This window comes from Leuresthes tenuis, unplaced genomic scaffold (assembly GCF_036924035.1).
Source record: "Leuresthes tenuis unplaced genomic scaffold, fLeuTen1.0.hap1 SCAF_15, whole genome shotgun sequence".
Taxonomy (NCBI): Eukaryota; Metazoa; Chordata; class Actinopteri; order Atheriniformes; family Atherinopsidae; genus Leuresthes; species Leuresthes tenuis.
In genome coordinates, this window is record NW_027325369.1 from 16,056,777 (window position 1) to 16,068,603 (window position 11,827).

The 11,827-nt window shown below is 41.1% G+C and overlaps 1 protein-coding gene across 1 annotated transcript; it reads right to left on the reverse strand.

Moving 5' to 3' along the window:
* Window positions 1-1,933: 1,933 nt before the first annotated feature.
* On the reverse strand, window positions 1,934-4,389 carry nkx2.1 (NK2 homeobox 1). Its single transcript, XM_072365399.1, has 2 exons — window positions 3,873-4,389; window positions 1,934-3,231 (listed from the first exon to the last, which is right to left on the reverse strand). Exons 1-2 carry the CDS (start codon window positions 4,237-4,239, stop codon window positions 2,558-2,560), a joined length of 1,041 nt encoding a protein of 346 aa, XP_072221500.1. The 5' UTR covers window positions 4,240-4,389; the 3' UTR covers window positions 1,934-2,557.
* Window positions 4,390-11,827: the final 7,438 nt, after the last annotated feature.

An 11,827-nucleotide genomic window follows, 5' to 3' on the forward strand; every position in this document is an offset into this window, starting at 1 on the left:
AATTTACCCCTGGGCCTCATTCCGCACTGAACCAGTGGATCGGTGGGTCCTAACGAGGTGAGTAAAATTCACTAGCCGGTCACTAACTCCAATATGATTACCTTGAGATTAGAGACTAATTGCTTGGGGTTCATGGAGACAGGCCACCATAAAGCCAGGAGGACTTGGGGAGTTGCACTGTGGGTTTCTACAAAAGAGAGCGATGAGAGCACACACGCTTCCAACAAGTCATTCTCAACAGCTACAAGCTGCACACAAAGACCACACACCGCGCCAAAGACATGTTAATGTAATCCCCAAGTTCTCACTTCTCTCCTGGACAAAAACCTGCTCGGTGAAATACCTAATAGAAGATCGTCTCTGATGCTGGTAAGATTTTCACTTAAAAGTCTTAACAAAAAAAAAAAGAAAAAAAAAAGGAGGTGGTGGGGGCTTTTTTAAGGGGCTGCCTGGAGGCCTCAAACTGTGACTGCTTCTGATCCAACAAATTACAGAAGAGGAGTGAATATGAGGTTTGAATCTTAATTTTTGGTGAAAATAGCACTTATCCAAAAATAATTAAATAATAAAGAGAAGCGCTTCATGACGTGGTCTGTGATTCAGCAACGTGTGGGCTAATTGCCTGGTGAAGGCTCAAAAATGCTGCTGGGTAATGTAACTGTCATGACACACAGGAAATGTAACAGGCAACAAGCACCTTTATATTTCAACCTCAATAAAATCCAAATTAAAATCATAAATCACAGACAGTTACATTTTGTGTTGGTTGATATAGGAGCTCATTGTATAATATTGAATATCTACCACTCCTTCATTTTGGAATGAAAGATGAGCCGGATTAGGGAGACCACGTGTTCAGAATTTGGCCACAGGCTATTGTTCATGTCAGGGCAACACATGCATCCAGTATCCAGGCGAACCTTTTGTACAAATCGTTCGTTTTGGAGGATTTCTGCATTGAATTGAAATGTTGAAGCTGAGGCCGGAGACATTAGAAGCATGAAAAATTTCACGTCACATCATTTTGAAGCCACTGCAGCTTCTCGTACAGACAGTAAAGCTTTTTTTTTAAGAAAAAAAAAACATGCATAACATGTGACCAAGCTGAATTGAAAGCAGCTTGTTTAATTCTTTAAGGAAAATCATCTTCCCTTACCGCCGTCGCTTAGCAACGCCATTGTTTACTGTTTAAGACAAACTGCTCAGTCGGGTGATTGCAGACTCTAGTGCTGATCACCTTTTAACCTGTTTAAAGTGAAAGAAAAATAAATTACTGGTTGATTAAAAAAATGGTATGACAGCCTACTCCGAAATTATAGTCTATTAAAAAGAAAAACAATCTTTGCGGAGACAGTTTTTCCTTTTCAGTTCCGGGACTGATTATTGATGAACCGCTGATAGTCCCGCGCCGTCGTTTGAGAAGAATTCCGCGCTGTTTGGTCAGTGATTTCATCGATAAGCTGCCCTTTGAGCAGCGTTTGTGTTTGATGTTGGGAGCTCACCTCTCTGACTCACACCAGCGAGAAAACACACACGTGCAGAAAGAAAAAGAAGCACATAAAGCCTGAGTTTACTCTGCGGGGCATGCTTGTGTGAGCCGCAGCCCTGGTGTGGGTTCTGCCAGAGAGTGAAAAATGGTTGGAAAACACGCCTCGGAATTTAACTGTGATATCAGAATGAATTGCGGAATGTAGGACTTTAGCACTTGGTTTTTGTCTCACTGTTGTAATGCAAACTCTGGAAAAATGATCAAATGTAGGACTGTGAAAAAAAATTTCCCCCAGTCAATCGGAAAAAAATCACGTCCTGGAAAGAAGAAATCATTTTAATTATAAGCTTAATATTAATAATTCTAATAATGATACCAATTTACTTTTAGTTCTGCCGACCTCCCCAAAGAAAATAATATTTACAAGTAATGTCGAAGCGCACGTGTTGACATATTTCACAAAAGAAAAGGGGTAAAAAAGTTTAACCGTCTTGTTTCCATAATTTATTATTAAGACTGTTTTGTAGTAAGTCAAATATCTATAAGTTACAAAGAAATAAAACGTACAAATACCAATGAAACGACAACAAACCGGCAAGAGCGTCAAAAAACTTTGTACAACAAAGAGCTAAAGTTCAAACCTTTTACAGAAATGTACAAGCTAGATCTACGGCTTACATTAATTTCTATTATAAATCAGAGTCACTGGGTGTGTTTGTGGCGGGGAGTTTCCCGGCAGCCTTAACACAGCAGTCTGTGGTTGTGTGCGCGTCCGTGTTCGGGAACAGGTTCGGTTCTCCCGACAGTTTGACTACTGAATCTTCTTCTGTCTCATTATAATTTACATAAATAAATCCCAAGACTTTCACATCCGCAGTTATTTGGAGGAGAGATTTTCTTCCACACGAGTCACGTTTCCCAAGAGGCGAAAATGTATGACGAGCTGCGCCGATATCAGTCGTTTTTTTGTTCAAATGCGCATTTACTGTGAAACTTGCAGAGTCTTCGAAGGGAGTGATGGGGATTTGACTTTAAATTGAAGATTTAAAGCATGTGCTGCGCCTCTTGTCACCACGTCCTGCCGTACAACAGGGCTGAGCACTGCAAGGCCGAGCCGTACTCTGCGCCGGGGGAGTTGAGGTGGGAAAGGCCGGCCACCTGACTCTGCAGGGAGGGCGGACTGGATGAGTGCGGCACCAAGTCTGGAGAGTGACCCGTGCTCCCCACCTGCTGGTTTTGATGCTGCGCGAGGCCGGATGTGTTGTTGGACATGATCATGACATTGCCCCCTTGCTGGTGGTGAGTCTGTGCGGAGGACGTGGGCGTGTGGCCGCTGCCTTGGCACGGCTTGCCGTCCTTCACCAGCACCGGCACAGCCACCCTCCGCGGGGACTGCTGCTGCTGCTGACAGGAGCCGCTGTCCTGCTGCATCTGCTGCTGGGAGACTTTGTCTTTAGCCTGTCGTTTCATCTTATAGCGGTGATTCTGGAACCAGATTTTCACCTGGGTCGGGGTGAGGTGGATCATACTGGCCAGGTGCTCCCTCTCCGGTGCCGACAGGTATTTCTGCTGCTTGAAGCGTCGCTCCAGCTCGTAGACCTGAGCCTGGGAGAAAAGCACTCGCCGTTTCCTCCTCGGGGTGCTGGACAGGGAGCCCATGCCTTTGCCCACGTCTGCCAGGGAGCTGAGGCTGCCCATGCTGCCCATGTTCATGCCCGACGACGAGCCCATAAAGCGAGAAACTGAGGAAAAATGCACAAGAACCGCAATGATTTTACTTGTAACAAAATGTATAGTAAAACAAGTTTAGATATGATATTGATAGTTGCAGAAATTAGTTATAATTAATGCTATCTGTTATTGTGGTGTTATCACATCTATAAATAATTACTTTCACGCAGAAAGGGGGGGAGGGGGGAAGCAGTTTAATATGATCTGTATTTTGGCCATATAAGCCAGGCAAGTATCCCCTCCATAAAAAATACATAACTAGTTCACATCCACAAACTAATTCAATTTGTGGTCACCGTTTTATGATGACAACATATTATCAGTGAATGAATGTGATAAAATAGTCCAGGTGTCATTTTGAATTTGAATGGAGAAAATTCTGTTTATGTTTGCGTTAATCGTGAGACTTAATCCAGATGTTGCAATCCGGGGATGAAATGCATGAAAATGATGAGTAAAGGGTCACTATCTTCATTAGAGAAACAAAACAAATGAATTGACAGATTTTTCGCACAGAATTAAAGCAAAAACAAAGTAGGGTGGGGAAAAAAAGTAGCATCTCAGAGCACAAAGCCTGCATTTAGCCTATCACGAACGGACGCATCGTGCGATAATCCAAGCTGGAGTCAAAGTACAGGTGCTGGATACTCACTGGTGGAGAAACGCGGGTCTGGGTTGGCTCCATACCAGCCGGTGGCCGTGGCGCTGCCTCTCATGCCGTCCTGGTAGGACGGCAGGTCGCCCATGTTGCCCAGGTTGCCGTTACAGTAGCCCCCCATGGCACTGTGTGACAGCTGAGAGACACCTGCCGCAGTCATGTGGTAAGTCGCAGACACAGTCCCATTGTGGCCCATGTGGTGCTGCTGCATCGCCGCCTGAGAGACCTGCGGCTGCCGGTAAGAAGTGAGAGGTGCCCCCAAGTTGTTATTCTCCATACTTACTTTCTTATAGCTCTCCTCAAGGGGACTCAAGATATCGGAAACAGAAAAAGGAGTCGTATGCTTAGGGCTCATCGACATTGTTCTGTGGCTGGAGAGGGAGAAATTAGAAGGGAAGGCAATCTCTCCTTCTCTCTCTTTTTTTTTTCTCCTTTTTTTTTGGCCAAAGCCCCTCTGGTTCCTGTTGTCTCAACGTCGATCCCGGTAGATGAACACGTAGCGCGCTTCAAGTCCGCCTTAATTGGATTGAGTGGGAGCTGGGTGCTGGCTTTGGTTTGTTTTAGCTGGGTGCCAGGTTTAAGGCTACCATCAGAGGCGGGGCATCGGCATCAGTACAAAACATCTCTAGCCTCCTTTCGCAGAGCGTAATTTCACTAAGAAGACATGTGCTCCCCTCCCACTAACAATAACATAAGCGCTGCGCGCGATCAGCAACGTTCGTGCCCGGCTGCTGCGGATCCTGCGTGTGGAGTTTGGGACTTGTTGCTGGCTGATAAACACGCGGCTGCACCTCGGGATTGCAGTGACCACAATACACTTTATTAACTGTAGTGATGTTTACGAGGGCCTCTTGATGAAAGGAGGCCTATATGGACTTGAGAGTTGGAGAACCACTCCTCGGTTGAACTACTGACTTTTAATGGCCACGAGAGGCCTCCAGTGATTGCGGGATTGTTTGTGTTATGCCTTATCGTACTCAGACATGCAAAAGTGCACTTGCGGGGAGGGAAAACTGACTGATACTGATAAGTAAATAAATACACATCCGCGCGTTAAGTGGCTGCGTAAATGATTAACCTCCCTTGATTTCTTTTTTTCCACCCCTCTCTCTCTATTCCCTTTCTCCTTTTGATATCATTGGACGCAAGCGGCATGTTACCTAAATTCAGATGCACACACTCCCGGCTGGGAAAAAAAAAAGATAGGAGAAAAAAAATCGAGTCTGGAGTAAGAGAGGCTCTCATGTGAAGTTAACGGCGTTCAAGTAGCTACTCTCCTGCAGCACAACGCCAGGTAGCCCTCAGTAGCATCTTGCCTTAATGCTCAAGGAGCGATTACAGTTTAACCCAGTCGTGTGTAAAAAAAAAAAAATTAAGGCAGAAGAAGAGATTTGGACTTTTTTTTTCGCTCCACCCCCACAGCCATTTTCGAAGTAAAGTAAAAATGTTTCTAGAGCGTCAGGGGGTTGAATGCACCAAAATAGATATTATTATTATTATTATTATTATTATTATTATTATTATTATTATTATTATTATTATTATTATTATTATTATTATTATTATTATTATTATTATTATTAACGATCAATTTCAGATCAGCTTTAAATTCTTCGTGGCTGTTATCAGCAGTGAGTTTGGATTTTGCTTGTTTATTTATTCTTTAAAATCACGAATACAGCGTTTGACTTCAGTTTGTATGTTAGCACGGGTCCACATTTGGCGACTCAAGACATAAAACATGCAGTCACGAATTCAAGCGCTCAGTCTGTGGGTGGTAGGATCACACCTGAGCGGAATGGATTTTTTTTAAATCTTTCTTTTTTCTTCTTTTTTTAAATTAAAAGATAAAATATAACATTTGGGGGTTTTCTTATCGGGGAGGCACGTGCTGCAGCAGCGGCAGATGTTACACAGGTTTGAGAAATCACCTTTTGACAGGAGGTAAAGGAACACAGCGTCTTCTGCTGGCAGCCTCAAAAAAATAAATGTGCTTTTTGCTTTTTCATCTTTTCTTTTTGGTCACATATAATAACAACTTTCTCTGCATGTTAACCGTGCACCTAAAGTGAAAATCTGTCCAACCGGAGCCGAAAACGAGCTGCGGTGACATGCAGATCGCTGACACTTTGTCACGGGGATCACCGACCACATCTGTGTGTTTTTACAGGCTTCTGGCTCCACTGGTCCAATTTAAAGGGCGCGATGTGGTATAAAAGAACCCTCATCCTCTCCTTGCCCTACAATTTGGCTCATCTTCAATGAAGCAACACTATCAGGCAGCCCAAGGCTAAACATGACAGCTAACATGAACTGTTTACATTACAGCCAAGTTGCTGCAGCGCGTAATTCGCAGCCAAAGCAGCCAAAATTAAATTACAGCATCTTTCTGCATCCGAGGTAAATCTCGCCTATATGCATTCCTTAATTAGAGCATTTCACAAGACATTCTTAATCACCTAAATCAGTACATTTGCTCTCGTTCTGCCGCCAGGCTATTATGGCCAATTAGCAGCAATTAGTCCAAATGTTCCGGCTAATTCCTGAGAATAATGAGGACACTCTGAAGTGGCGGGTATGCGGCTACGGAGCCTTTGTTATCGAGGTTGTTGTTTATGAACTGATTGGTGTGTGATATAATCCAGTGAGGACAGCTCAAAATGAACGTGTGCAATGAAAAGTTGAACAGCAAGTTGATTCCTGTCACTAGAAGTATTTTTCTTTTCTTTCACGATGGAGATTATCCATGAAAACAGAGCTCACAAACTAATCCAAGTCATGTTAGGTGAGTTTTCTACTGTGTCCATCAAGCGTAAAAACGTCATTTATGGCATCCAGCCTCTAAAATGTCTTCAAGGTTATGTCAAATAAAAGCGGGATGATAATGACAGAGCATCTTATATTTGGGCGATTGTTTTTCTAATTTTTTCTATTTTCTATTAATATCAACAGCAGTATTGTGGCACAATGTCAAGCCCAAGTGTCCCAATTAGATATGGAATTTTTTAAAAAAAAACGCTCTTTATGAAGACAATCAAGATGGAAGAAATAGAGAAGTGATTGACAAAAGTGAAAATATACAAACAGACTCTTTTTGGCTTTAATGTCACACATGAGACGTCAAAAAGGGATGCTCATGAGTCTTTTTCTCTTTTTCCACATTCCAAGCGCGCTCTACAGCAGGTTAACAAACTCTTTGCTCGTCCTGTCGTCATTTCTCGAACCCAAACATTTCTCACCAACACAGATGTCGTTAGTCTCGCGGCTGCTACTTCAGAAGCCCATATCTCCAGCCACAAAACCACGGCCACGCGTGACATCACATCACTCAGCTATGATTATGCCACACTTCCTCAGCAGGCGCGGTGGAAACAGAACTCGCAGTGTTTCTCGGTGAAGCGCGCCTCCTTGTGGATCACCGGCTCCCTTCAGCCAAACCACTCAACAGGTTTCCTTCGTGGGGAGAGTCAGAGGATCCCCCACACCGATACTGTGTCTTGTTCTGCCATCTAGTGGACAGTTGTGTCGCAGACAGTCAGTCAGGGATTCATCTCACGTTCAGCAAGAGGCTCGTCTTGGCCCGCAACAGCCATTTGTTTCCAACAGGTTTCACATTCAAAACGTTTAAAAACACGCTCACAGACTCTAACATTTCACTAAAGCACAACATGTAAAGATCAGCTATAACTTTACAGAACACCAGTGGAAGAACTTATACTGAAATGCCTCGTGTTGGACTTTACTTGACTATTCTTACATCTGCAGACAAGTGTTTACTTTGAGAGAATGAATCAGGAGGTATTGTCTGGAGTACATATTAAAGTGGTGTGAAACGTGCAATCACATTATATCACACACACACACATATATATATATATATATATATATACAACTGCTGTGTTCAAATACTCATTATAATACAGAATATAATATGATTGTCAGCATTATCTGTTTCTATATTCTTAAGGAAGGCTCTTTCATTTTTGATCAAGAAAGCTAAGTTTTACTTGCATTCAAATATTATATCTCAGCATTGTTGCCCAAATGAAGAATTCACTGTCAACAAGCATCAAGCGATATTAGATATTAGATAGTAACTAAGTGCATTTCATAAAGTTTTTACCCCCCACCTTTTTTAAAAATCTTTTAAATTCTACTCTGCTGCATCTCGGGGGGGGGGGGGGGGGGGGGGGGGGGGGGGGGTACTATTAGTCTTTGCTGTACTACATGTAAAACCCAGCTTCAGTTAGTTACTTTTAAACATATAAAACACCATGTTTTCTTATAAGTCCCTCTACTAAGAGTTTATACAAGCACAGCTGAAAGGATTCATCCAACTCACTAGTCAATTAGTCAAATAACTGAATGTTTTAAGTTGTATTAAAGACTGAAGTCCAGGAAGTTACGTCGTCATTCTAAACTACTGTTTCTTTCAGTCTATCTGCCTCCCTCAAATTTTATCTGAAATTTGAGAAGCAGAAATCACTCAGCGGATTTAAGCAAATTTTTAAACATGGTATGAGATGGATATGTGTGGTTGTAAATGCTTGGATCAAAGGTTTTTGTGAATTAAATATTGTAAAGGTTTGGTTTCCTAATCGAAATTGTGACGTGTCTTTAGGTGCTTTTCATTATGTCTACATGCATATGTTGTTGTGTGCGTCTTTAGGTGTTGTTGTGTCAGCCCTACTGACCTGTGGCACTGAAAGTCTTGACCAGGACGTTCTTAATGAAAATGAGATTTTGACCCTTTGAATACCATTCCTGAATAACTGAATAAAGGTTTAAAGATATATAATGGAGCTCCACCTCAGCCAGTACAACTGTTAAGTGTCATTTTGAGTAACAATAAGCTGTAACATATGATGGTGCAAAAGCCAAAGGTCACATAGGTTTACACTGAATATTTCTAGTGTCAATACTGATAGTATTGTCGGTATGAACAAAGACATTTTTGTGATATTACCAAGGTTACTTTTCACAACCAGAACTTTTTTCTGTAACGGAGTCCTTTTAACAGTCAGTTATTGGTACTGTGACCTAAATAAAGGCTCTGAATCACTGCCTTTAGTGCTTTAACTGACATGTTTCAAAATCATATATAAAGACACGCTTAACATGACCGTGTTACTCCACATTTGATAGTTAGAAATGGTTCACATTTTCTCACATTACAAGTCTTGCTTGCAGAGGTGTTAAAAAAGAAAGAAACATGTTGCTGCTATCTACAGTAGATTTTCTGAGTGTTGCCAAGTGTTTCCTTTATTTCAGGGAGATCTCTATTCAGCTGAATCGTTTGAAATCTACATTAAAGAAAGACAAGAAAGTAATCATTTCACCCCTTTTTTAATACTAAGATTATTAGATTGGGAACATCTTAAAAAATATAAATAAAAATGAAAAACAACATCAATATTACTAAGATAAATAAACAAAGCTTACACTTGAGGACTTTAAACTTTTCCAATTTGGGGAATTTTGAAAAGCTGTAAAATGGTCATAAAAGCTTTAAATACAACAGTTTTGCTCACATAATATAAAAGTTTATCACCACCTAAATTCTTGATTTCTTAAGTTGCTGCAGCTGCATTAAGTTTCCAAATGGTATCACATATACTTCTTATATACACATATACTTCTGCACGTACGCTTTTTGTCTATAAATCAGAGTTTATTAGTTTGTCAAAAGCATTTATTATCGACATCGCTCCTTTTTTTCTCTTTCTTGTCGATGTGAATGAAAAATCCACCTCATACACCCAAAAATGCAGAAAACGACACTCTCATTCCACTATCTCCATACTGAAGCAGAGAATTCCCACTATGAATTTCAGGACCATGTCTCCAATAAACCTGTGCCCATGTTGCATGTTCCTGATTTCTTTCACTAATAAATCTGAAGCTTGTCCAACTCTGACTGTTCATGTCGGATCAACTGTTTGGTGCCTGTATTGATTCATCCAAAAGAAGTGGAAAAAGTGTTTTACACAAGTCTTTATAGATGAATATACTTAAGCACAACTATTGGCTTCCAGATTTTTGCACTTTTGCAGAACACTATAACCAACACATCGATTTATGAACCTTTTTCAATTTACTTATATAGCACCAATTCACAACAAAAGTTATCAGAAGGCACTTTAAAGACAGGCACTTTACAGTCTATCTTATTTCAATTTTTTGTGAGCAAATTCTAATCCAATCATCAATTCAGCATAATTCAAATGAGTCCAATTCATAATAATTATGTAAATGCAATCTCTTTGACTCAGGCCCCAGTCCTGACGACCATTTGGAGGAAAACTTCATTTTAACAGGAAGAAACCTCCGGCAGAACCAGACTTAGTAAAATGTAATGTAAATGTAATTTATTTATACAGCCCTTTACAACAATCCATTTTGGTGTACCAAAGTGCTTTACAGCAGATAATAAATAAAGAAAAGAATAAGTACAAAACAATAAAATAACAGAAAACGCAATAAAATACAGCAAAATTGAATAAGATAATATAAAAGTATCACCATACTACTGTAAGGGTAGTAAGGGCGGCCATCTGCTTCGACCTGTTTGGGGTTCGAGAGGACAGAAAACAGGGGTCAACAAGCACTGTGAAACCAGGCCAGCGATACCTGTAGGGAAAGAAAACGGTGATCAGATGTTCAAGACAACAGTAATGTCACATATTCATACATAGAAAGCAGAACAAGAAGAGGAGCTCAGTGCCTCATTTATACCTAAAATCCGCAGTATTTATTAGGCAACTGTAAAAAAAAATACAACTGCAGGCTAAATACATGAAGTATGTGGAGCCTGTTCTTTTGAAACTTCTGAGCTTAAACCTTTCTGTACAATATGACACCATAATTGGATTTGTCTCACACCAAGGACCAAATCAGAGTATTTTCTGTTTGCAAATGGACAAAAACAAACACAGCATCTAATAAAAAAGATAAACCAACCTGGATCTAAAGAGGACCAGTGATTTTTTTTCTTTCAGCCTTTTTTTTCTTTACAAAGTTGGATGCAAGAACTTAACAAAACTCCTCCTGTGGCCCAGTTTACGTGCACCTTATAACTTTCCTAAAAAGGGGCCCCAGGGCCAGCCAGTGAGTAAAACTATAGGATGGGCAGGCCAATACAAGCCCATCCTTTTCAGACAATTCTTCTGACCAACTTAAAAAACCAATGGCAACCTCTAAAAGCCTGTCTTTGTCACCCTTAAACCCCCAAGATGCTCTAAAACACCATTGTGCAGTTAAACCTCATAAATTTGTCGCAGGGACTGATTAAACATCACGGGAATTGAAACACTAAAGATTTTGTCTCGGTTCCTTTTGGATGAGCTACAATGGTCCATTCACAGGGAGACACCCAGACAAAAAGAACGTTTAAGGGGAGATGCCGCGAGCTGAGGGGATCGGCCAGTCCCCTCCATATGTGATACAAGGTGGCCCCAGAGTGGGGGACAAAGGGCCAGGTGACAGGGACGATAGGCTGCAGGGTCACAGGACGAGCAAACAACATTATATGGGGCGTAAAAGCTGAAGACCCCCCGAGTCACTGACATGGTTTTAAACACTGTGGCATATTTTTCATGTTAGGACATTCCATCATCTGTGAAAAAGCTTTTTGAAGTGAGACTACGATGAGAAAATCCCGTATATTGGAAATATGCAATTTGGTGGTTAATGGGATTAAGTTCGTCATAGAAGATCTTTCTGAAAAGTTGCCTGAATTTACACATGCAAACAACAGATTTGCTGCACGATATTAAACAAAATCCTCTTTTTACTCTACAGTCGTTCAGGTCAAACACTTGAAGTCTGGAGCTTGAAGAAAGTCGATTATCTGCCTTTAATTCCTGTTACCATCGTCTCAAAAAATAATTAGATCCTCTTTAAGTGTACATCCAACAGACTCTCTCTTTCACACACACACACACCTATAT